General features: G+C 48.1%; 3 protein-coding genes across 3 annotated transcripts in view; all 3 read left to right on the top strand.

Moving 5' to 3' along the window:
- Positions 1–11186, top strand: part of Kcnj10 (potassium inwardly rectifying channel subfamily J member 10) — a 41046-nt gene extending 29860 nt beyond the window's left edge. Inside the window, exons 2-3 of the mRNA XM_076547987.1 lie at positions 272–6576; positions 9978–11186. Coding sequence (XP_076404102.1) covers positions 272–1411 — 1140 coding nt within the window. The 3' untranslated portion in view covers positions 1412–6576; positions 9978–11186. The remainder of the gene's footprint in view (positions 1–271; positions 6577–9977) is intronic.
- LOC143267828 (uncharacterized) lies at positions 7986–11186 on the top strand. Its single transcript, XM_076547988.1, has 2 exons — positions 7986–8420; positions 9246–11186. The coding sequence occupies exons 1-2, from the start codon at positions 8263–8265 to the stop codon at positions 9499–9501; spliced, it is 414 nt and encodes a 137-aa protein (XP_076404103.1). The 5' UTR covers positions 7986–8262; the 3' UTR covers positions 9502–11186.
- A 2441-nt stretch (positions 11187–13627) lies between these two features.
- On the top strand, positions 13628–18678 carry Pigm (phosphatidylinositol glycan anchor biosynthesis class M). The gene has a single exon (XM_042258636.2). It carries the CDS (start codon positions 13808–13810, stop codon positions 15077–15079), a length of 1272 nt encoding a protein of 423 aa, XP_042114570.1. The 5' UTR covers positions 13628–13807; the 3' UTR covers positions 15080–18678.
- Positions 18679–25711: the final 7033 nt, after the last annotated feature.

Here is a 25711-nt window from a genome sequence, read left to right on the forward strand (position 1 = left end):
GGGCTGCTGACAAGATGGCTCTGACTCAGCAAGTAAAGGCATTTGCCACTGAAGTTCAATGCCCAGGGCCCACGTGGTGGGAGGAAACAAATCCTGCAAATTGTCCTCGGGGCGTGATACTTAAGCATTCCAGCCCCCCCCCCGCCCCCCATAAAGAAATATAAGGGATTTAAAAAGGAAATCTTAGTTAGAGCCTCCTCCCATTGGGTGGCGTCTAGGAGTTGGCGGGGTTTGGGCAATAACCTCCTTGATGTTGTCCTGCTCCCTGCAGATGACATCAGTCGCCAAGGTCTACTACAGTCAGACGACTCAGACAGAAAGCCGGCCCCTCGTGGCCCCAGGGATACGTCGGAGGAGGGTCCTGACGAAAGACGGCCGCAGCAACGTGAGGATGGAGCATATTGCGGACAAGCGTTTCCTCTACCTCAAGGACCTATGGACGACCTTCATTGACATGCAGTGGCGCTACAAGCTTCTTCTCTTCTCCGCGACCTTTGCAGGCACCTGGTTCCTCTTTGGCGTGGTGTGGTATCTGGTGGCCGTGGCCCATGGGGACCTGTTGGAGCTGGGACCCCCTGCCAACCACACCCCTTGTGTGGTGCAGGTGCACACACTCACTGGGGCCTTCCTCTTCTCCCTCGAGTCCCAGACCACCATTGGCTACGGCTTCCGCTACATCAGTGAGGAGTGCCCTCTGGCCATCGTGCTTCTTATTGCCCAGCTGGTGCTCACCACCATTCTTGAAATCTTCATCACAGGTACCTTCCTGGCAAAGATCGCCCGGCCCAAGAAGAGGGCCGAGACCATCCGTTTCAGCCAGCACGCCGTGGTCGCCTCCCATAACGGGAAGCCTTGCCTAATGATCCGAGTTGCCAATATGCGGAAGAGTCTCCTCATTGGATGCCAGGTGACGGGCAAACTGCTTCAGACCCACCAGACAAAGGAGGGTGAGAATATTCGGCTCAACCAGGTCAACGTGACTTTCCAAGTGGACACGGCCTCGGACAGCCCCTTTCTCATTCTACCCCTGACCTTCTACCACGTGGTGGACGAGACAAGTCCCTTGAAAGATCTCCCCCTCCGCAGTGGGGAGGGGGACTTTGAGCTGGTGCTGATCCTCAGTGGGACAGTGGAGTCCACCAGCGCCACCTGTCAAGTTCGCACTTCCTACCTGCCGGAGGAGATCCTCTGGGGCTATGAGTTCACGCCCGCTATCTCGCTGTCAGCCAGTGGCAAATACGTCGCTGACTTTAGCCTTTTTGACCAGGTTGTGAAAGTGGCTCCCCCTGGTGGTCTCCGTGATAGCACTGTCCGCTACGGAGACCCAGAAAAGCTCAAGTTGGAAGAATCATTAAGAGAGCAGGCTGAAAAGGAAGACAGTGCCCTTAGTGTGCGCATCAGCAATGTCTGACTTCCTGGTCTCTCCTCCCCAGCCCTTTGGCCTTTTCCTCTTTCAGTGCCTTGGGAAAAGGAGACTATCTGGGTTCCCTGGAGAACCCCAGAAGCACCCATCCTCTACTTCCCCTTCCTTAACCCAGTGGCCTGTCAGTAGTCCAGACCAACTGGAGTCCTACGTTTCCCTCTCGCTGTCCCCTCGCGCCTTCCTCTACTACTATGCCAAGTACACGACTCTTAAGCCAGGATGGGGGAAGGAGAGGGAAGATTAGGCTGAAATGGCTTGGAAGGCCTCAGCCATGCTTGGAGATTCACATTCGGAGGACCATGTGATTGGATGGCTAGACTCCCCCCAACTACCCACTACTAGGAAGTGTGATGACTTGAGACCCGAGCCCCTCAGTCTCTGTTTCCAGCTAGTAAGTCCCCTAAGGCAAAGCTCTCTTGGAGAGTCACTCGATGGACTATGCTCTCGGAAATAAAGGAAGCTGAAATCAGTTTTCCCGGGGCTCTCTACCAAATCCTGAAGAAAGAAGCCAGGGTTTGCCATGGTGTATTTCATTTCAGCTGGTAACTCCTGACATAACCTAGACTTTTGCTCACCGGCTCGTTTCCCCTTCCCAGTTCTCAAGTGGACCTTCTCAGGATTCTCAGTTCTCCCTCAGCCTCTGTTCCCACAGAATTGGGGCTGACCTGAGAAACGTCAACAGCCACCACCCCTCCTGCACCCATTCTGGGTTCTGAGGAAGTCAGTTTTAGAACTATTGTCCAAAACTCTGGCCCTGTCCTGAAAAGATTTCTTTTACTGTGTCCTGTGAATGGGAAAACCTTAGCCAATGAGCTAGCGCTCTCTCTCTCTCTCTCTCTCTCTCTCTCTCTCTCTCTCTCTCTCTCTCTCAAAATATTTTTTGAGACAGGGCCTCACTATGTAGCTCTGGCTGTCCTTGAACTCACTCTGTAGACCTGGCTGGCCTGGAACTCACAGAAATCCACTTGCCTCTGTTTCCCGAGTGCTGGGATTAAGGTGTGAGCCACTATGCCCTGCCGCCAATGCTCTCTAAGTCCAGCGCTCAGGACCCATGACAATATCTAAAACCACTCCAGATTACACTGTACAGGGCTCCCCTTCTTCCTTTCCTATCCATCCCAGACCCTTCACCCCTTCACCCAAGCTTTTGAAGAATGACAGGGAAACACAGTCATTTCCTTTCTTAACACCGATCCATTAAAACTAGTCACACACACACACACACACACACACACACACACACACACACACACACACACGTCACAGGGCACAGATTCCCCAGGAAAGTTGAACTGACTTCTCAGATTTGCAGATTGCTATGCAGAGCCTCTGGGAATTTGTGATGTTTTTGTTAAGGTTTGGACTGAAGCAGAGCTCGGGCTGACAGCCACTATTTTGTTACATCTCCTGTGCCCTTCTGAAAAGTGCCAGCTCTTTTATGAGGCGATGAGGAGAGGGGAGGAACTTACATTCTGATCTCAGCCATTCTGACACGGCATACAATGATGAAAGTCAGGGTCACCTCTACTCTGCCAACGGGCCAGTTTCAGGCAAGTTAAAAAGACAAGATCAGACCCAGGCCATTCCTGCTTCTCTGGTGAGGACCGTGGCCAGGGTCAGGGAAGGGCATCATCAGCACCAGGTCCTGTTCTAAAGCCCAAAGCACAAGCGAGTTCTGGCTCCACTTAGGTACACAGGAACCCCCACAAGGTGGTTTAGCAGGAATGCCAGCAGGGATGACATAATTGTTGATTTAGGGTGGACTTGACAAATGATGACAAGCTACACACTTCCACAGAATGTATACACGCATCTGTGCAAAGCCTTGAGGAGAAACCAGGAGGTCCTGAGGCTGAACACACCTCAGCTGTGCACGGTCCTCTTAACAGTGGTCTTTCCTTGAACTCAATTAACGGTGGCTTGAAAATGAAGAGCCTTCGCTCAGCTTCTTCTTACTGTAAAAACTCTCCACTGTCCTTAAACTCCCATCAAGACGAGAACCAGAAGAACCTGAACGTCTGAGACAAAGAGCAGCAGGCGAAGAGCCAGCTTCCGTGGTTACAAATACACCCAACGCTGTACTTACCCCGTGCTGGTCGGTGTGCAAGGACCAAGTGTACTGCGTGTGTCTCTTCTCACCCACTGGCAATTTTTCCTCTGTCTGGTTTCTTCTGCACAGTGCTGCTTCTCCCCTGAAGGAATTACTCTCTTCCCAGCCCCTTGCCTAAGGCCCAGCTCTCCTCAGATTCTTGGATAACAACGAGAGAAGAGAACACTTTCTGCCTTAACCCTTTTTGAACTTCCTCTGCAACCCCAGGCTTTTCCCCTAAGCTGCACTTTAAAACCATGCCGCCCTGTTAATTCAGAGTGGCACCCTTCTCCCAGAAGCCCAGTGCTCTGCATGCAACCACCCCCACCCCCAATTCTAAGTGGTTCTTCGGATCACAGCCTGGGTCCCCTGACCTGGAATCCCTTTTCAGGGTATAGGACAAGCTTTCCTAGCAGCTGGGGCTGATGAGAAATGGGTTCCCAGTCTGTAGCAGCTGTAGATTTGGAACGTCAGGAGGGTAACAGGTGAGGATTTTAGGTGGGGTGGGAGATTTCAGGTGGACAAAACAACCCATGGGGAGGGATATCTAGAGTGTGAAAATGAGAAAGATGAGGCTAAGGGACCTAGTGATGAACCCCAGAGTCTTACTTATGACTGACACAGAAAAGGGTGGAAACTTGGGAAATTGGGATATGATATATATGTTTATCTGAGAAAAACAGAGATAATATATTGAGAGATATGTATATAGATGTACATATACCCAAATATATGGAATGTACAGAAGGAAGTACTCAGACTTTAGCAAAGGGACAAATATCTTGCCTTGGTTTTATGGAGTAGGATACCTGGATTTTCTGTGTTATGGTCAGCAGAGCAGTGAGAGTAGCTGATGGTTTTAAGTTTGATTGATGGAAATGGGAGGGCCAGTCCTGTCCCTTTCATAAATAAAGGAGCACCCATTGAGGTCTGATGGACCTGTGCTGATAGGACAAGAGAGGAGCCAGGAGGAAATGGGGCAAGGAAATGCCCTACCCACAAAGATCTAGGAGAACCTACCACTCACACTGTTTTACCTATCCCCGGCAATAACATGCCACTGAATAACTTCTAAAGCAAGCAAGCAAGCAAGCAAGCAAGCAAGCAAGCAAGCAAGCAAGCAAGCAAGCAAGCCAGCCAGCAATTTTCCTCTCCTGAAGTACACTCTGTGTATTTCCCCTTCTTCCACCAGGGGAGGAACTCTAGCTCTAGGCCTCATAATTAAAAACCGAGACGCTGAAAATTCGGTATTTGGGAAACAGTAAGTGGAAAACTTACCACTAGAATACAAATGCCAGCACTGATGAGCTGTTGAGCTCAAGACACTCCCAAGACAGAGGCCCGAGCCTATGCACAAACATTCTAAAGAGGGTGCTGTGTATATCACAGTTACAGTCCTGGTGGGGAGACAGATGGAAGCCTTTAGCTTGGAGGCTCCTCTATGAAGAATGCATTTTTCATCTTCCCTACAGGATGATACAGTTCTAGGGGAGGCTTCTGAAACCACTAAGCCGTGTTTCACTTCATTCCTGCTGCTCCCTACTGCTCCCTCCCCCCTTCCTGAAACCCACTCCAGCTAGTAAAACTATGCAGGGGTTTCCCTGAGGTCAGCAGAGAAAGAAAAGCAGTCATAGTGTAGCTACTGTCCAGGAACATTGCACCTTCTCCATGGCTGCTACCGCAAACCTTTACCCCTGCTAGCTAACTTAGTTTCTTTGCAAAAATAACACATTACCTAGGCTGTACAGTTATCGGGGCTTCCAGGCCCACTATTGGCCAATGCTACTGAAGCAGGAATATCTAGGGATGATTTTTCTACGCACTGCATTAAAAACTAAACCAGGTCAAATGTATTTAGAAACAAGATGTGTGAGGTATTTTTGGTTTATTTTTTGTCTGTTCAGAAGAAACTACTAAATAAACTGGATGCATCTCTTGTTCTCACTGTATCTTCTTTTAGAAATCACAACCTTTCTTGTTACCGAGGTTTGAACTCATAGGCTGACTTATGGGAGAGGAGGGCTCAATTAGGCTCTGCTGGAAGAACTTCTGGTCATGAGGCCAGCCTTTCCTGCTGACTTTCCCTTACACTCATCATTTCACTAATACTATCTCCCAACCCTTCAAATCCTTTTCTTGTGCTTGCCCTTATTAAGACCCTTTAACAAATAAATTCCAAACTCAGTTTTTAAATCTTTAAAAATATTATTTATTTATTTGTTTATAGGTGTGCAAGGGCTTGTGGATATCAGAGAACAATTTTCTGGAGTCTGTTCTCTCCTTCCACTACATGGGCTCTGGGGAGTCAAACTCAAGTCACGTTTGGCTGCAAGCATCTTTACCCAGTGAGCCAGCTCTATGGCTTGAAAATCCAGTTCTTCTTTTTTTTAAATTTATTTATTTTATGTGTATGTGCATTTTGCCTGCATGTATGTGTGTGTTTGTGTATATATATATGAAAGACCCCCGCTCCATTATGAGGATATGGGGCGTTGGGCCGATGTTATGCCCCCCCCAATAACTTGGCCTTAGAAACGCCATTCTGCAGGAATCAGAAAAACAGGAGTTCACAGCCATAGCCAGCTACCCGGCCTTGACAGAGATAGCTATGGCCAGCCTTGAGAGAGATAACTGTGGTCAGCAGCCTTGGGAGTAAGACAGTTGATATTTTATGGCGGGCCCCTGGCCTTGAGGAATAAGCAGCTGGCCTGGACAAGGCCAAATCAGCCACACACATATGACCCCAAGTTCACCCTGGCCTTCTTTGAAACAACCAATAGGGACCCTGTAACTATGCTTCTCGCTTCTGTAACCGCGCCTCTGCCCCTGGGATCCCATAAAAAGTCCCCCTTGCCCTAGGAAAGCGCGCAAGTCCTCCAAGAGACTTCGCCCCAGGTACCTGGTCTAAATAAACCCTCTTGCTTTTGCATCTGATCTGTGGTTTCGGTGTGTTCCTTGGGTTTGGGGTCTCTCCCGGAGAAAGATCTCAGCCGGGGGTCTTTCATTTGGTGGCCCGTACGGGGATTGAGACCCCTCCCTGGGACCACCGACCCACCATCAGGAGGTAAGCCGGCCGGCCTTGATTTATGTCATCCCTGTCCAGTCTGAGGGTTGTCTGTTTGTCTGAGTGTTAAATGTTGTTTGTTTGTCTCCGCGCCTGCGTCTGATAATCTGTCTGTGTCATTGGATCTGAAAGGGGGGACCGACGGGTCTGGACTTCGCCACTGAACCCTGGGAGACGTCCTAGGGGAATCTGGGAACCTGGAAGACGTTCCACGGTTCATCTGAAGTGCCCTCTGTGGCACGGTCTGAAGACCCCTCTGGGGGCACGGTTTTTCTGGTTTTGCTTTCGGTTTGGAACCGAAGCCGCGCAGCGAGTTTTAGTCTTATTTATATTGGTCTGTCGTTTTTTTTGTTTTCTGTTTAACCGTTCTCCTCTTAAAAACAGCCATAGGACAGACTGTCATCACCCCCTTGAGCCTCATGCTTAAACACTGGTCAGACGTAAAGAAAGACACGAGCCAACAACAAAGGAGTCGTAATCAAGAAAAAAAAAAAAATAGATCACTCTTTGCGAGGCCGATTGGGTTAAAATGGATGTAGGATGGCCTCGTCAGGAAACCTTTAACCTCAGTCTTATTTCACAGGTGGAAAAAAAAAAAGTTTTTGCTTCCAGTCCCCATGGCCACCCGGACCAGGTCCCATACATTGCCATGTGGAGACTCCTGACAACAGAACCTCCCCCATGGGTTAAGCCGTTTCTCTTCCCCTCAGCCCCCCGGCGGCAGCAGCGCTCGCCGAATCCCGGAGCCGAGGAAGCCAGATCGGCGGATCCCTCCCACTCCCTGTTCCTCCCTAACCCCACACCAGCAAGTCTTTTCCTCTCCCCGCGGGCCGCTGCTCCGGCGCAGGCGGGCGCGCGGGCAGGCTTGCAGGCGGGTGCGGGAAAAGGAAACGCGCAGGCAGGGCTGCCGGGAAGCTAGGGCGCCCGGACGCCCCCTGCCCAGTCCCCGCAGGCCGTCAGCGGTGATGGCGGTGGCGGCGGCGGGTGCCGGAGCTCCCCGCGCCTCCTCCCGTCCGCGCGGCCGCGGCGCGGTCGCGGGGGTCCGGGACGGCGCTGGGGGGGGCTCCCCTCACTCCCCGCTCTCCCCGGCTGTCCATGTCTCCCGTGCGGGCGGAGGAGTCCGCCCCGCCGGGCCGTGGTTTTCCGCGTGGCGCCTAACAGCGGACTTGGAGCTGGTGCAGACCAGGGGAATCTGATCGCGGAGGCCCGGGGCGGCGCGGACATGGGCACCAAGCAGAGTGGCCCCGCCGCCAACGGCCGCACCCGCGCCTACTCGGGCTCGGACCTGCCCTCCGGCGGCGCGCGCGCGCGCGCGCGCGCGGCGGCCCCCGGCGCGGCTGGCCGGGACCCGGGCGGCGGAGGCCCGCGGCGACACAGGCGGGGCCAGGGGCGGGGCCGGCGACCAGCCGGACCCGGGCGGCGGGGAGCCAGCGGCGGCGCAGGCGGCCTTGGTCCCGGCAACGCCCCACAGCCGCTCGCTCGGAGGGGCGGTGGATAGCGCGATGGGCGGCCGAGCGGCACAGTCGGCAGCGGCGGCGCAGGCGGACACGGGATGTGGCAGGGACACGCAGGCGGGGCCGGGGATGGGGTCGGCGAGGGACCGCCCCCTGGCCGGCGACCCACAGCGATGTGCCACGACCGGCTCCGGCCCAATATGGGAAAGGTGACTAGGGGGCGGCGTCACCCATGGACGCCGAGTCACCCCGCCCCGAGTGTTACAACCCCCCCGACAGCGCCGGAGGGACCGGCGGCTCCTGCAGCGGCCCCCAAACAGCGGAGGATGAGTTCCTGCTTCCTCCCCAATTGCCGGTCGCCTACGAGAAAGGCGGGACAAAGCAGCGAAGGTAGGGAACACCTACATCTCTGGCCAGTTGCTCTTAGCGGGTCTCCAGGGGCTCTAACCCCCTACCGATTGGGCTCAGGTTACCAGAAAGAGACGCCGGCAGCGCGTTTTTAAAAAAAGAACTTAGAGAGACACGGAGGGAGAGGAAAAACAAACAAAAAAGTCCTGGCCACTGTAATGTCTCAGGGACAGGTCAGAGAGGGAGTTAGGAAGTTAGGACGGGAGATCAAAAAAAGAACACTGCTTGACAAAGACAAAGTGCTTACTGTAAACAGAGAGGACATTGGGCTCGTGACTGATCAAAAAAAGCCTCAAGGGTCTCGGAGACCTAAGCCAAGGGTCCTCAATCTGGAAGATTGGGGAGGTCAAGGCCAGGAGACCCCCTCCCCCCGACCTAGGATAACTCTCAAGATTAGGGGGCAGCCAGTGACCTTCCTAGTGGACACCGGGGCTCAACATTCAGTCCTGACCCATACCGGAGGCTCTCTCAATGACCGCACAGCTTTGGTCCAGGGGGCCACAGGTAACAGGAGGTATCAAAGGACCACCGAAAAAAAAAAAAAAAAAAAAAAAGGTTCAGCTGACATCTGGACAGGACCCAAAGGGAGCCCCCTACAAGTCCTAGCCCTTTAAACTGTTCGTGGACGAGAACTCAGGCTTTGCAAAAGAAATGTTGATACAGAGACTGGGGCCATGAAAGCCCGGTAGCTGCAGGATGGCCCGCCCCCCTGTCTACATGTGGTAGCCATTGCTGTTTTGCTCAAGGATGCAGGGAAACTGACTTTGGGACAGCCATTAACTGTGTTATCCTCCCATGCGGTAAAAGCTCTGGTCCAGCAGCCCTCAGATCGAATGGTGTGCAGACCAGTTGTCTCCCTCAACCCCGCAACCCTGCTGCCTGGTTCATGGATGGGAACAGCTTCCTCCAAGAAAGAGAACGGAGGACTGGAGCAGCCGTCACCACCGAATCGGAGATAGTTTGGACCTCACCACTGCCACCTGGAACATCGGCCCAAAAGGCAGAGCTGATCGCGCTGACCCAGGCCCTCCGGATGGCGGAAGCCCGGAGGACCAGGAACTAACAAAGAAAATGGGGGCGAAATAAAGCCCCGAGCGACACGCTTACATCATAGATGGACAGAGGCCTTGCCTACCAAGAAAAAAAGACCACTAACGTGGTAACCAAAAAACTCCTAGATGACATCTTTCCCAGGTATGGAATACCCCAGATATTGGGGTCAGACAATGGGCCCGCCTTCGTCTCCCAGGTAAGTCAGGAGGTGGCCAGGCTACGGGGGATCGATTGGAAACTTCATTGTGCATACAGCCCCCAGAGCTCAGGACAGGTAGAACGTGCAAATAAAACCATTAAGGAGACTTTAACCAAATTAACGCTTGCAACTGGCACTAGAGATTGGGTGCTCCTACTCCCCCTAGCCCTTTACCGAGCCCGGAACACTCCTGGGCCTCATGGCCTAACCCCGTTCGAGATCATGTATGGGGCTCCCCCACCAATTGTAAATTTCCTTTACTCTGATATCTCCTCTTTTGCCACTAGCCCTCCAATTGATGCAAAAGACGGTGCAAAAACCCCTGCCTGCCGGGAGCAACTGAACCGCCCGGTGATGCCTCACCCATTCAAGATTGGGGACTCTGTCTAGGTCCGACGCCATCAATCCAGGAACCTAGAGCCGAGGTTGACGGGACAGCGGCTTGGGTCCACACGTCACATGTAAAGACTGCCAAGGAACCCGACGAAGCTGAGGGCACCGAGGCATCTAGTTCAACGCTCTCCAAACCCACTAAAGATAAGACTCACCCGGGGGTCCCCTTGATCCCCCTAATAGTCCTCCTGACATAAGGAGGGACATCACCAGAGAGCCTGTTTCCCTGACGCTGGCCCTGTTACTGGAAAAAAATTACCATAAACAAAATAGCTGCTGGGGTAGATACAGGGACTGCAGCCCTTATGGAGACCGGCCAATTCAGACAGCTCCAAGTAGCCATGCTCAACAAAAATGATTTAAAAGATAGTTCCAAAGGTCACCGTGGTTTATGACCCTTGTCTCCACCATTATGGGCCCCCTAATCGTCCTCCTGCTCATTTTATTGTTTGGGTCATACATCCTCAACAGATTGGTGCAATTCATCAAGGATAAGGTTTCTGTTGCCCAGGCTTTGATCCTAACCAAACAATATCAAAGGCTCAGACAGTCAGAGATAGAGCTAACCCCTTATTCTCCATCCTAAAATGAAAGATTTCATTTGGTACAAAAGAAAATGGGGGAATGAAAGACCCCCGCTCCATTATGAGGATATGGGGCGTTGGGCCGATGTTATGCCCCCCCCAATAACTTGGCCTTAGAAACGCCATTCTGCAGGAATCAGAAAAACAGGAGTTCACAGCCATAGCCAGCTACCCGGCCTTGACAGAGATAGCTATGGCCAGCCTTGAGAGAGATAACTGTGGTCAGCAGCCTTGGGAGTAAGACAGTTGATATTTTATGGCGGGCCCCTGGCCTTGAGGAATAAGCAGCTGGCCTGGACAAGGCCAAATCAGCCACACACATATGACCCCAAGTTCACCCTGGCCTTCTTTGAAACAACCAATAGGGACCCTGTAACTATGCTTCTCGCTTCTGTAACCGCGCCTCTGCCCCTGGGATCCCATAAAAAGTCCCCCTTGCCCTAGGAAAGCGCGCAAGTCCTCCAAGAGACTTCGCCCCAGGTACCTGGTCTAAATAAACCCTCTTGCTTTTGCATCTGATCTGTGGTTTCGGTGTGTTCCTTGGGTTTGGGGTCTCTCCCGGAGAAAGATCTCAGCCGGGGGTCTTTCATATATATATATATATATATATATATATATATATATATATATATATATATATATATACCATATGCAGGCCTGGTACCATGGATCCCCTGGAACCAGGGTTACAGACAATTGTGAGCTGCCATGTGGATGCCAGGAATTGAACCCGGGTCTTTTAGAGGAGCACCCAGTGCTCTTAACCACTGAGCCATTTCTCCAGCCTGAAAATCCAGTTCTTAAAGGGCAAGACTTAATCAATACTAAGACTCAAGAATCTGAAAACTGGCTCAAATAATTCCAGGAGTCAAATTGGTCTGGATCTGGGACACTGTCTCTTAGATGGTGATGTTTGAGTCCATTTTTTTCCCCCTTTCACACTAGGAAATGCTATTTGGATGGTTTTCCTTATACCCTCAAGGGTCTGGAAGTCCAATTTAAGCAGAAGGCATTTCTGTCCCCAAGTAATGGATTTCTCAGCTATTCTTACCTAGTATGAGCCTGAGAAAGTCGTGGTCAATATCCAACTCCAAACACTCTGGCAAGAAACAACAGGTTATAGTCACTTGACTCTTGGTCCTTAAGATGGAAGGACAAAGGGGGCAGGGGAAAATTGGGTCCCTCATCAACAAGTGAGTCATAAGACATATTAAATGTACAAGATGTATGAAGTAACCAGATTTCAAATCTGTAGTTCTTACATACTTGTGAGAAATAAGTGATACATAACAAATATAACCAAGGGTGAAGCATTTAGCATATGCTAATACAAAATAGATAATTAACATATTCTAAAACATAAAATCAGTGGAAAACACTTCACAGGGCCGGACACTAAAGGCAGGGAGTGACATCTGTTCAAGAGTTCTGCTCTTTTCTGCATCTCACTCATCTGACTCAGGGACAGGCTGTTTCTTTTGATTTGTTGTTTGTTTATTTTCCTGAATTTTGTGTTTCTCCTATTTACTAGGCCAGCCCTAAAGGATAATTACCTGGGGCTTTTCTGCCAAAATACCGAAAACAACCCAGAAGAACCCTTACTTAATCTCCAGACATCTCTCTCATATTCTCTACTGACGCTAAGCTTCACTTACCTATAACTCACAAAGGAAAAAATAACAAATCAGGGATAGAAAGAGTAAAAATGAGAGAGGATATCAAACAGATTTCAAGATGAGATTAAGAAGATAAAAACAGAGAGAAACTAGAAGTTGCAAATCAGCATTTTACCTGCAAGTTCATCACGCAACAATTAAGATATGTTGGGTTAGACAGACCTACTTTCAATTCACTTCTGCTACTAGTTGGCTATGTGACCATGTAAACATTTTCCTCATTTGGTAAAGGTAAAAATATCTACTTTCCATTAAAAAGTAATTAGTACGTCTGACAATTGTAAATAAATCCTTAACAAACAACTATTATGAATCATAATGGTTATTTGAATGGTAATGTGTTATCACTATATATATGGCCAGTGCATGGTGAAAAATAACTAGAAGTAGTTATTAATCTACAACGTATACTTACATCAAGGCATATTAAAGGGTAGAAATATCAGAATATAAGGTTAATATGGCTCCTTCAAAGGATAAACGTGAAGTGTAGGATGAGAGATGCATGTCCAGACTGAGTGGAGCCACCTCTATACTAAGCTACAAGACTTTCCCTAGGAGCAGGCTCAATTTGTAAGATCAAGCCAGTCAGCCCGTGTCAGAAAAGTACAAAGAAATAAAGATACCCTTTCTACTCTCAAGAACACTACAGTGTAGTTGAAACTGGAAATACTCTAAAAGTATGAAGTTCTTAAAAGCCGATTGTAATAAGTGCATTAAGTAACCAGAAGAAGAAGGAAAGAGCTGGAGTCCTTGGCAAAGAAATTAATAGCGGTAGGGTAGAACCGGGTGGATGAAGGGCAGATTTTGACTTCGGTGAAGGGTGCTTGAAAAGATCGGAGTTGACGACACTCCAGGGCACTCCGGGGGTGTCAACATGGACAACAAGTAGGAGGAACATTGCCATCAGGGGTAAAAACCTGAGAACTATTTTAGGTTTATTTCCTTTCCGTCTCCACTTTTCACTCAGTAGCCAGCAGGTCATGGCTCACTCTGGGCCACAGGTCCTCCTGGGTTGACCCGAGCTGGGAACGCGGGAGCACCGGTTGCTAAAAACAAAGTTCACTCCACTCCGCTCCACAACATCTAAGGCCACTCCGGGCTTTCGGGCCAGCGGAAATGTGGCCAATGAGGGACCGGAAACCCCTCCTCCGCCGGAAGCGAGGACGCTAAGGGGTGGGGTGAGGGGGGCAAGACAGCCAATCCCGAGGAAGATAATGGTTCCGCCGGGGCGGGGAGGACGGCGGCGGGGAACCCGCGCGAGGCCGGAAGTGGCGTGGGGGGTGGGGTGGGCGGGGGCTCCGTGCCGGAAGTGGCCGTCCCTGGCTTGTGTCTGTTTGCACCGCAGCGGAGGAGATGCTCGGGGAGTCCGGGCGGAGTGAGCTGGAGGACGGCTAAGAGAGAGAGAGAGAGGGGGGCGCCGCGTGGAGCCGGCGCCGGGGCGGCTGGGCCCGCGGCCAGACCATGAGCTACCCCAGGCCCTGGGGGGAATGGTTCCTGAACCTGCGGGTGCCCCCCGCCGGGGTGTTCGGCGTGGCCTTCCTGGCCCGGGTGGCCCTGGTGTTCTACGGTGTCTTCCAGGACCGGACCCTGCTCGTGAGGTACACCGACGTGGACTACCATGTGTTCACGGACGCCGCGCGCTTCGTCACGGAAGGGCGCTCCCCGTACCTGCGGGCGACGTACCGCTACACCCCGCTGCTGAGCTGGCTGCTCACCCCCAACGTCTACCTCGGCGGCCTCTTCGGCAAGTTCCTCTTCATCAGCTGCGACCTCCTCACCGCCTTGCTCGCCTACCGCCTGCTGCTGCTCAGGGGGCTGGGGCGCCGCCAGGCCTGTGGCTACTGCGTCTTCTGGCTGCTGAACCCCTTACCCATGGCGGTGTCGAGCCGGGGCAACGCCGACTCCATCGTCGCCTCCCTGGTGCTGGCGGCCCTGTACCTGGTGGAGAGGCGGCTCATCGCGTGTGCCGCGGTGTTCTACGGGTGCGCGGTGCACATGAAGATGTACCCGGTGACCTACATCCTCCCCATAGCCCTCCACCTGCGACCCGAGCGCGAGAGTGACGAGAGTCTCCGGCAGGCCCGCTACTCTTTCCAGGCCCGGCTGTACGACTTCCTCAGGAGGCTGTGTAGCTGGGCCGTGCTGCTCTTCGTGGCGGTGGCGGGGCTCACGTTCTTGGCCCTGAGCTTCGGCTTTTACTATAAGTACGGCTGGGAGTTTGTGGAGCACACCTACCTGTACCACCTGACCAGAAGGGATATCCGCCACAACTTCTCGCCGTACTTCTATATGCTGTACTTGACTGCGGAGAGCAAGTGGAGTTTTACCCTGGGGATTGCGGCGTTCCTGCCACAGTTCATCTTGCTTTCGGCCGTGTCCTTTGCCTATTACAGAGACCTTGTCTTCTGTTGTTTTCTCCATACCTCCATTTTCGTGACTTTCAACAAAGTGTGCACCTCTCAGTACTTCCTTTGGTACCTCTGCCTTCTGCCCCTGGTGATGCCACTCGTGAGAATGCCTTGGAAGAGGGCCGTAGTCCTCTTACTGCTGTGGTTTATAGGGCAGGCCTTATGGCTGGCTCCTGCCTATGTTCTAGAGTTTCAAGGAAAGAACACCTTCCTGTTCATTTGGTTAGCCGGCTTGTTCTTTCTTCTGATCAACTGTTCCATACTGATTCAGATTATTTCCCACTACAAGGAGGAGCGCCTCATAGAGAGACTCAAATATGACTAATGTGTGTTCTGGATCTTCTGCAACTTCGATCGCATCCTGATGATTGTGTATGGACGAGAAAGGCTTTGCAAGTTTTTTCTCCCTGAACATTCTAAGCACTCCAGTGAAAGTTCCTTGGTTCCAATAGAAATTAAAACCAGTATTGGCCTTCTATGTAAAGGGGACCCGATAATCAAAGTCCATCCTTTAGAAAGTCTTAGGACTCATTTGTTTGATGAAAAGTAAAGGTTTCTTGTTTGACCGTTGAAAAGCCGATGAACCTAGAAGACAGGAGAGAAACAGACAAAAGGTTCCCAGCAGTGTGTGTTCCTGTTACAGTGTGCCGCTGCTGTACCTTCAGCCCACCTTTTCGTTCTACAGTTCCCAAAGTACAGCATTTTTACATATAGAGTATGAACACTACCATGCTTAATTGGGAAAGTGTTAAATTTTTGTATTAAATGTCGGGGCTTAGAGATAAACAATCCAAAGAATTTAAATTGTGATTATGGATTTGTTTTGTAATTCAGTTTTTCAGTGTTAGTACCATTGGTATTCATCTTACACAAAAAGATTAAATTTAAACTCATCCATCTTTAGAGCCGAGTTTTTAAAAAAGAAATTGAATACTTACGATATTTATATACTTATCCTTTTCCTAATTGCTAAAAAGATTTTCATTTAGGGTTTAAGCTGAGTATTGTCTGTTTTAAAAGTAGTAGAATTTAGGTGATAAAACCTACAAGTTTTGGTAAAATTCCATTTGCTCTAGTCTGGTTTTTATCACCTAAATTGTTATATTGTTCATAAGGCGTCTCCCACTTTAAATCCTACACTCTGAAAATTCCGTGACGGGAGGGAAGGCAGACTCCTGGAAAGCGTAAGAGCATCCTTAGGACTCACTGGTCTAGATGAAGAGGCTGCAAGGGACGTGAGAAATTGCAGAAATGAGGCTTTGGTGGGCAAGTCTTTTTACTTAACACTGTAACATTTCTTGGGGAGGGGGCTGCTTTCTCACCTGTATGAATAAGCATCCTGGGATGTTTTTAGAAAAGATAGAGCCCATCTAAGTTGAGGGCTTCCTAACAGTCAGTCAATAGATGAGTATGGTTTTATGAACATGATTTAAAAAAACTAGTAAATTGTTTTTTTCAGAGTTAAAAATAACAACAGCCACAAATTCCCAAAAACAAATATTGCTCCAGAAAAGTAGGGGTTTTTGTTTTTGTTTTTTATTTTGTTTGTTTTTTAATGTTAAGGCAAGCCTAAAAAACCTTTGAGGATAAAGTATTTATAGGCTGGTCATAATTAAAAATTGTGTTACTGGCAGCGTTTCTTTGCTGGGTTCCTTTTGGGATTTGGTTTTAGAAAGAATAGGTAGCTTTTCTGTGGCTGCCTGTGTGTAAGAAAAGCAGTCAGTTGTAGAAAACAATGTCCTTTCCTAAAACCTTAAGTCCCCTATTCCTCCTGAGCTCATAACTCAAGAGCCCATTGTTTAAGACAGTTTGGTGGCATTCCAAGTATGGTACATGACCCTTTAAAAATTATTATGGGCATTAAAACCAGGGCCTCAGCATTCTAGGCAAATACTCTGCTACTGAGCTATGTATCCAAGTGAATTTTTGAAGTGAAAATTTGAGGAAGGAAAGTATACTTCGGGTGTTTGTATAGGCCTGACTTCTTTTGTTGTTAGACGATCTTAGTCCAGGCTGGCCTCAGACTTATTTTATAGTCCAAGATAACCTCAGCCTCCTGATCCTCATGCCTCTACCTCCCAAGGGCTGGGATCACAGTCCTGTGCCACTGTGCCTGGCTCAGAAATTCTTTATCAAAGAAATGCAGGTGTTTCTTAAGAGATGCAGTGTACTTGCTGCAAAACATTTATTTTTTTATTACTTGTTTCATGTGTATGGGTGTTTTACATGTATGTCTGTGTGTCATGTGCCCAAAGTACCCAGAAGAGGGCACTGAATTTCCTAGAACTAGAGTTACAGATGGTGTTGAGCCACCATGTGGGTGCTAGGAATCAAACCAGATTCCTCTGGAAGAGCAGCCAGTGCTCTTAACCACTGAGCCAACTCTCCAGCTCCCTGTTGCAGATCATTTAATAAGTTAATTGGAGAAATGACTTGATTTGGTCTCATGGATTTTACCTTTTGTTTTTGTCTTTCGAGACAGGGTTTCTCTTTATAGTTTTGGTTCCTTTCCTGGAACTCGCTCTGTAGACCAGGCTGGCCTTGAACTCACAAGAGATCCGCCTGGCTCTGCCTCCCGAGTGCCGGGATTAAAGGTGTGCGCCCCTGCCGCCCGGCCTGGATTATACTTTTGCTTTGCAGCTTTTTAAATTTTTATTTGGGGACCAGGCACAGGTGTCATGGCCTGTGTATGGAGGACAGATGCACCTGTGACGTCAGAGGGAAACTTGTGGCAGTTAGCTTTCCTCTTTCCACTGTGCTGGCCCTGGGGATCAAACTTGGGTTGTCAGCCTCGGCAGCAGCTGGGCCGTCGGATCGCTTTGGCTTCTTTTCAGTGCTGATCCCTGTTGTTTCCTTATTAGTCCTTGAGTAATTCCTTAAACTTGTGTATCTCTGGCTTGTTTTCTGCATAATTCTCTTGTTCCTATACTACCTGCGTTATCTTTCTGTCACTGTAGCAAAGGCCTCGTGTAAATCAACTTGTAGAGAGAAAGGCTTGTTTGGGGCCGTGGATTTAGAAGTTTCAGTTGGAGATTGGTTGGCCCTGTTGCTTCAGGCCTGTGATGAGGTAGCATATTGTGGCAGGGAGAACGTGCTAAGACAAATTATTCACCTCACTGGGGGTGCAGAAGATAAGAAGAGACGGGTTTTTAGTTCCCTTTGAGGGCTCCCCAATGCCTTAAAGTCTCCCTTTGGGCATGACCTAGTTTCCACAGCTTCCCAATAGTGCCACAGGTAAGGGAGCAAGCTTTTGCTACACGGGCCTTTGTGAGGAGAGTTCAGATCCATGCTACAGCATTACTGTGTAAAACTGATAAACTGATTTACAGACAAGCATTAGTTATTCGATTAAGAAGAATGTTCTCCAGATAGTGTTCTAAACAGAGCGCTGTGTATTTTCTTCTGTAACTGCTTTTTTTGACGTCTCCAAAATGTCCTTAAAGGCCTCCAGTTAAATTCCCTGGATTAGGTTCATTATTGTCTTTGTTTTGCTGTTGTTGCTGTAAGACATAGGGTCTCCTGTAACCCAGGCTGGCCTCAGACTTGCTGTATAAAGAGGCTAGCCTCGAACTCCTTAGCCTCTTGAATCTACCTCCCAAGTACTGGGATTACCAGGTGTGCTGGTTGTTTGGATTAGTTTCTTTGGAAAAGCTGTGATAATCATCCACTACTGCCAACTCAGCAAAAGAACTCTTAAAACCGTGGATCGCAGTTACTGACTTCTCACCGTCCGGGTTTTATAAGTAATATAATAATGTTTGATAAGTTGTGTAAAACTTGTCCTTTAGTTAATTTATGGCTGAATATATTGTTTTGTTTTTAACATCACTGTTATATTACCAACTCTCTTGCCATCTGTGCTGTGAGTTACGAGTAGAAAAGAAAAATATAAAAAATTCTACTTGTGGTGGTCTTTAAATGAAATCTCTTGTCATTACCCTCATGCTTTACTATTGTGTGTGTGTGTGTGTGTGTGTGTGTGTGTGTGTATGCGTGTGTACGCGCGCGCGCAAGTGTGCATCAGCCTTGGTTATCATTCCACAAGCACCATCCACTTGATTATATATTTTTTTCCCAGAGCTGAGGATCGAACCCAGGGCCTTGTGCTTGCTAGGCAAGCGCTCTACCACTGAGCTAAATCCCCAACCCTGTTCTTGGGTTTTTTTGTTTGTTTGTGTTTTTATTTTTTGGAGCTGGCCAGGTTGGCTAGGTTGACAGTCTGTTTTTTTTTCCCGAGACAGGGTTTCTCTGTGTAGTTTTGGTGCCTTTCCTGGAACTCACTCTAGCCCAGGCTGGCCTCGAACTCACAGAGATACACGTGCCTCTGCCTCCCAAGCGCTGGAGTTAAAGGCGTGCGCCACCACTGCCCGGCTCTGCCTGTCTCTGTTTTGACAGCATTGGGATTCTAAGTAAATGTCACCATTCCTGCCCCCCCCCCCCTGTAAACATTAGCCACATAACCATTACTTTTCCTAAGAACCTCCCCTTTCATAACTGTGGAACACATACTTTTGTGAACAATTTTGTCTCTCTCTTAAGAAAACATCCCCCATCCCCCAAGACAGGGTTTTACTGTGTAGCCATGGCTGTCCTGGAACTTACTCTGTAGACCAGGCTGGCCTCGAACTCAGAGCGCTGCTGCCTCTGCCTCCTGAGTGCTGGCATTAAAGGGGTATGCACCACTGCTTGACTAGAAAACATATTCATCATCCTTGTGTTTTATGGCAAACTTTATAGATGAGAGAAAATTTAATATCCATCCTTTCCTCACTCAGTGACAATAGTTGCTTAATTGATTTTGTATTGTGTTAATGGTTTTTCATGGTTAATCAATTTAGGGTATTACTCTGCCACAGCTTAATGTTTATGAGAACACTTCAGAGTTGGTATTTGTACTTAGTTGTACTTGTTTTATAGATGAGCAAAGTTTTAAAGATTAAATGACTTGGTAATAAATGACAGAACTAGAATTTTAACTGAATTCTTGTGACTAAAATAACATGCCCTTTTCACTGTGTTTTAGATTTTTCAGTGACCAGACCCAGCAGACAATTTCTGCAAAATAAATGGGACTCAACACTTAACTCCGGCAGATGTCTTGCCGGTCAGTTTGACCTTCCTGATGTGTATTTGTATAAGGGGCAGTTCTTCAACTGTACCGTGTGTGTGTGTGTGTGTGTGTGTGTGTGTGTGTGTGTGTGTGTGTGTGTGTAACTTTGTTATATCTATGAGTTTTGCAAACATGTATATCTACCATGTGTGTGCTTGGTGCTCCTCAGAGTCCAGAAGAAGATGTTGGATCCTCTGGAAATGGAGTTACAAATGGTTGTTGTGAAGGGGCCCCAAAATAGCTTGACCAGACAGCAGCCATGACAGGCGTAGGGGCCTAGACACAGTTTCTGGGACAGGCTTACTGGCAGGCAACACCCAGATCCAGGAAAGCCATAAGCTCACACCACCCAGGGATCCACCCAGGGGTGAGGAAGTACCTGACATCCTGAACATTCAGATACCCCTAGACAGTTGTCAGCCAATCAGGGTTCTGGACCCTGGAAATCCCCTCACCCCCACCTCTGCTAAAAACAAAACAAAACAAAACAAAAACTCTGCCCCACCTGAGCTCAGGGCTCTCGGCTCTCACCGCTGTGTTGGACAGACAGAGGGACCAAGCTCTGGAGCTTGAAATAAAGCCTCTTGGCTTTTACATGCGGGATTTGGTCTCCGTGGTGGTCTTTTGGGGGTCCCCGCAATCTGGGCATAGCAGTTGTAAGGTGATGGGAAAGGAGCCCATGTCCTCTGGAAGAACAGCAAGTGCTCTTAACCACCAGGCCACCTCTAGCCATTTCTGTTGTTCTGTTCTCTCTCTCCGCCCCCCTCTCCCACCCCCCACCCCCTGCTGACTCACCTGGAAGCCGCTCCAGTTGACTCTCAGCAGTTTGCATCCTCACCTGGGTTAGTTTTCTGACTTTAGTCATTCTGACTAGGATGAGGACAAACCACACTGTACACTGCAATGTGAAATCGCATAGTTTAAAGAATGGACATTCATATAGTTAGAAAAGTGTCCTAGGCTGATGAAGAGAGCCCGGACCATACAGCCTAGGTTTAGATCTTGAACAATATCTTCACATCTAGATACATGGTTTTCCATCTGTAAAATGGGGATGAAAATATAATCAGAGAATTGCTTGGTAAGAGTTAAATTGAGGTGGGCATAATGGTGTGGGGGGATCCGCCCCCACCTTTTTCCCCCAGAGTACTCGAGTGAGGGATAAGAGATTTTATTAGATATACAGAGGGGAGGGAGACAGATAGAAACACAGAATAGTCTCGAAGGGACTGGATCCTTAACTATTGGCCCCTTTTGTCTCTTCTAAAGGGCTTTTTTTTTTTTTTTTTTTTTTAATTATTTATTATGTATACAGTGTTCTGCTTGCATATATCCCTGCAGGCCAGAAGAGGGAGCCAGATCTCATTACAGATGGTTGTGAGCCACCATGTGGTTGCTGGGAATTGAACTCAGGACCTCTGGAAGAACAGCCAGTGCTCTTAACCTCTGAGCCATCTCTCCAGCCTCCTCTAAAGGGCTTTTTAAAGGAATGCCAAGGTGTGGAGCAAAAGGCCTCCTCCCCCCAGCACAGCCAAGTGCAGACCCTTCCAAACACCTGGTAACCACGCACATGGTCAAACAATTCTCTAATGCAGCTCTGCTGGGTAAAGCAAGCTCTGATCTCACTAGGAAACCACAGTGGTGCACACCTTTAGTCCTAGCACTTGGAAGGCAGAGGCTAGCAGGTCTCTGTGAGTTCAGGGCCAGTCTGGTCTACGTAGTGAGTTCCAAGAACAACCAGAGCTACATAGTGAGTCCCTGTTTTGACAAAAGTTGAATTAATTCGCCCAGCGTTCTTGGCTGGCACAGAACAAGCTACTAAATATTGGAGGTAAATATGTAAAGAAGAAAAACACTGCACACACTCTAGTCATCCAATTAGTAAACGGGCAAGTGAACTGAACAGCAGTTCTTGAAGAAGCAAACTGACAATAAACACTTAGAGGGAAAGGCAGGTTTAAAACCATGCTCGAAGTTCGCCCTCACTCTAGTCAGAATGGCTGAAGTTGAGAAGACGAACCCAGATGAGGATGCAAGCTGCCGCTGAGAGTGACTGGAACAGCTACTGTGGGAATCCGTGGTTTCTCAAAACAGCAGAAGTACCACATCGACCAGCCCAAAGTCGCACTTAGGTTCTTCCAGAGATCCTTGTTCATTTATGTTTATTGCTGCACAATTTACAGTTACATAGGAAGTATGACCAGTGAATAAAGAAAATGTGATACACACCCTAGGGATTTTTTTTTTTTGATGCAAAAGCAGGAGGATTTATTAAGCTTCTGTACAGAAGGACAAACTCTGCTCCTAAGAACAAGAGCCGCATCTTACTGCAGCCTCATGGGGGCTTATAAAGGAAAAACCCACAAAACCCATAAGATTACAATTCCCATACAATTTTGTTTCACAAGATCATGGTCTGGCTACAGAGTGATCACAGAGGGGGTACAGTTACGTCAACAGGTACATTCTTCCCGAAACCTCAAGGGGGGATATCAGGGCGGGAGTGGAGTTTACACAAAGGTCACAGTGGTCCTTCCTGGAACACCTGCAACTATCCCAGTTACAGTTGAGCACATCTCTTAACAGAAATCTTTTTACATTGTTACATTGAGTAGTGGCTGAGTCAGGTTGCCCTTGGAACTAGATTTTTAGGTTCTCATTTCCTTGTGCTTGAAGTTTCTCTTTTCCTGAGGCTTGACACCCCTGAGTTTTATTCAGCCATAAAAGTCATGTCATTTGTAAGGAAAAGGGTTGAATGGAATTATGTGTAGACTATATGTACATGTATGCACACACACATTAGATGGTGGGATGAGAGGAACGGATTATTCTAGAGTTCCAAAGGAGACCCAGTCTTAAAGCTTTGTAGGTGTTTGCTTTTATTAAGCCTTCTTAAATGCGCATCAAAGAAATGGGCTTCATTATGGCATTCATATGTCCTTTTTTGTGGGTCTCTCCCCTACCCCCTGCTACTGGTCTCCTCCTCTCTAGTAGCCCTTCTACCTTCATGTCACATTTCTTTTTATTAAGTTTTTTGATCTTTTGAAATGGTCTCACTATGTAGCTCTGGCTGTCCTGGGACTCACTATGTAGACCAGGCTGTCCTCGAACCCCCAGAGATCCACCGGCCTCTGCTTCCCAAATACTGGAATTAAAGATATGCAGTACCACGCCTGGTCCTCGTGTCACACTTCTCTTTCTCCCCCCCAGAACCCTGAAATTCTTCCCCTTATTATGGTCCCCTTCCTTTCTCATGACCTATTTCCACCCACTCACATACATAGTTAAAATTTAGGACCTGCATTATGAGAGGAAACATAATTTCTAGTTCTATCCTTTTCCTTGCAAATGCCATGATTTCATTTTTCTAATTTGGGTGGACCTGAAAGTAGTATAGCTGGTTTTATGGTAGGGTGTATGTGTGCGCGCGCGTGCGTGCGTGTGTACGCATGCGTGCGTATGTGAGTGTGTGTGTGTGTGTGTGTGAGTGAGTATGCATGCAAGGAACTTGGATTTATATAAAAATTATTTGACTTCCTGTTTTTATAAATTTCTTTTCATCTTGACCTAGTAAGTCAGTAGTTATGTTCACAAAATAACAGATCCTTCAAATGTCTGGCTCAGGCTGGATAGATTTGTACTTCTGTATCCCTGCCATATATTAGCTGATTTATTTATTTATTTATTTATTTATTTATTTATTTTTTGTTTTTCAAGACAGGGTCTCACTATGTAGCTCTGGCTGCCCTGGGACTCACTCTGTAGACCAGGCTGACCTTGAACTCAGAGATCTTCCTGCCTCTGCCTCCTGAGGGCTGGGATTAGAGGCGAGCGCCGCCACCGCCGCCGCTGCCACCACCACCACCCAGCACTAATCAGTGGAAGTTTGGTATGTGCCTCCAATTTACATAGCACTTTTCTCTGTTGTGTTGAGTGGGGTAGGAGGTCATTCAAAAGCCAGTGTTCCGCAGATGGAAGCACATGTCTTCTGCCTGGGTCAGACGTCTCACAATAGCATGAGCATGCATTCAGCCCTGCTGTAGCAGAACCATCCATTTAGTCAAAGCGCATTCACAGTCATTATCCTGAATAAAAACCAGACTGAATGGTAATGTTTCTGGCTGTACAGACACTCTGCTAATTGCCATGTCTGCTATCTAAAATGAAACGACACTTACAGTGCCTATTTAAAATAATTTGCAGCGTGAATATTTGAAGTTCAGTTCATTTCACAAAGGAAAATTTTAACATTCTTTGCTCTCTATTCTTTTGGCAGTTATTTATAGATCCTGGCCATGTGTCAAATATGGTAATAGATGAGTCAAATACTCTGCTTTTGAAGAGTTACCAGTAATATCGGAAATGTGTTCTACTAATACGATGTTATGTGAGACCCCATTAAGTTCCATAAAAATACTGTGGTTTTTACAGTGAGGGTGGGTGGGGGCTTGGGTAGAGGATGCTCCTATGTTTGTTTTACAGGTTAAAAAATTCTACTCAGAATAAAAGTGACGTTCCAAAACTAAAGAACTGGTTAATGCAAGCCCCGAGTTGGACCCCAGCACTTCTGATTTCATTTATTTTATTTCATTTTATTTTTTTTGGTTTTTCAAGACAGGGTTTCTCTGTGTAGCTTTGCACCTTTCCTGGAACTTGCTTTGGAGACCAGGCTGGCCTCGAACTCACAGAGATCCGCCTGCCTCTGCCTCCCGAGTTATGGGATTAAAGGCATGTGCCACCACCGCCTGGCCTATTTTTTTCTTTAATTATTTTGCAAGTTTCTCTTAATGCTACATGAAGATGGCTGATTGCATGGGAAATTTTCATTTGTATAGTAAATGTCGCTCCTTTGACCAGAGTTTGATCCTCAGCACCCACACACTACAAAGAGAACTGATTTGTGAAAGCTGCTTTCTGACCTCCACACATGCACGGTGGCATGTATGCCCGCCCAAATAAATGAATTAATGAATTACTTAAAATATGTATGTTTTGTTCAATGTCCAAGACAGTACATTGGGGAGCACTAGAACCCCGATCTTCTGGGACTTCCATCACTCCTTCCTCTGGTGAACATTTAGCTATGGTGAACAGAAGATGATCCACTGGGTTCTAGAAGGCCAGAAGTGCAGGAAAAAAATTGTTCAGTGATCATTCATAGAGTGGATCCTAGGTGCCAACTTTGGCTGTATATTCAGATAGGCTCTGGGAATAAAGATGGTGAAAATAACAGTCAGTTCTGCCTTAAAGGAAGTCATAGCCAGACGCAGGCGACTGGTGAAAAGGTGATTGTAGCTCACAGTTCAATGGCTGGGGTAAAATGTGAACATAGTTCACCCACTCTTGGTCTGGATAAAGCTAGTGTAGAACGTGGGATAGATAGGCAGTGAGATATTATCTGCTTTCCTTTAATAATGGATAAATACCAGTGGCTGAAAAACTTTCCTGCTTAAAAGCACTCAATGACCAAACATACCTGTGGTAGTTTGACTGTAATTGGCCCACATAAACTCATAAGGCGTGGCACTATTAAGAGGTGTGGCTTTGTTGGAGTAGGTGTGGTCCTGTTGGAGGAAGTGTGTCACCGTGGAGGCGGGCCTTGAGGTCTCATGCATGCTCAAGTCACGCCCAGTGGTTCATATCAATTTCCTGTGCCTTTGGATCAAGATGTAAGGGCTCTCAGCTCCAGCACCATGTCTACCTGGATGCTGCCTTGCTTCTTGCCATGATGATAATGGACTAAACCTCTGAACTGTAAGCAAGCCACCACAATTAAATATTTTCCTTTATAAGAGTTGCTTATAGTGGTCATGGCATCTCTTCACAGCAATAGAAACCTTATCTAAG

This window comes from Peromyscus maniculatus, chromosome 11, assembly GCF_049852395.1.
Source record: "Peromyscus maniculatus bairdii isolate BWxNUB_F1_BW_parent chromosome 11, HU_Pman_BW_mat_3.1, whole genome shotgun sequence".
NCBI lineage: Eukaryota > Metazoa > Chordata > Mammalia > Rodentia > Cricetidae > Peromyscus > Peromyscus maniculatus.

Coding starts and splice junctions, on each gene's coding strand:
- LOC143267828 (XM_076547988.1), top strand. CDS start 8,263: ATGGACGCCGAGTCACCCCGCCCCGAGTGTTACAACCCCCCCGACAGC. Junction 8,421..9,245: donor GGCGGGACAAAGCAGCGAAG/GTAGGGAACACC, acceptor ATGCGGTAAAAG/CTCTGGTCCAGCAGCCCTCA.
- Pigm (XM_042258636.2), top strand. CDS start 13,808: ATGAGCTACCCCAGGCCCTGGGGGGAATGGTTCCTGAACCTGCGGGTG.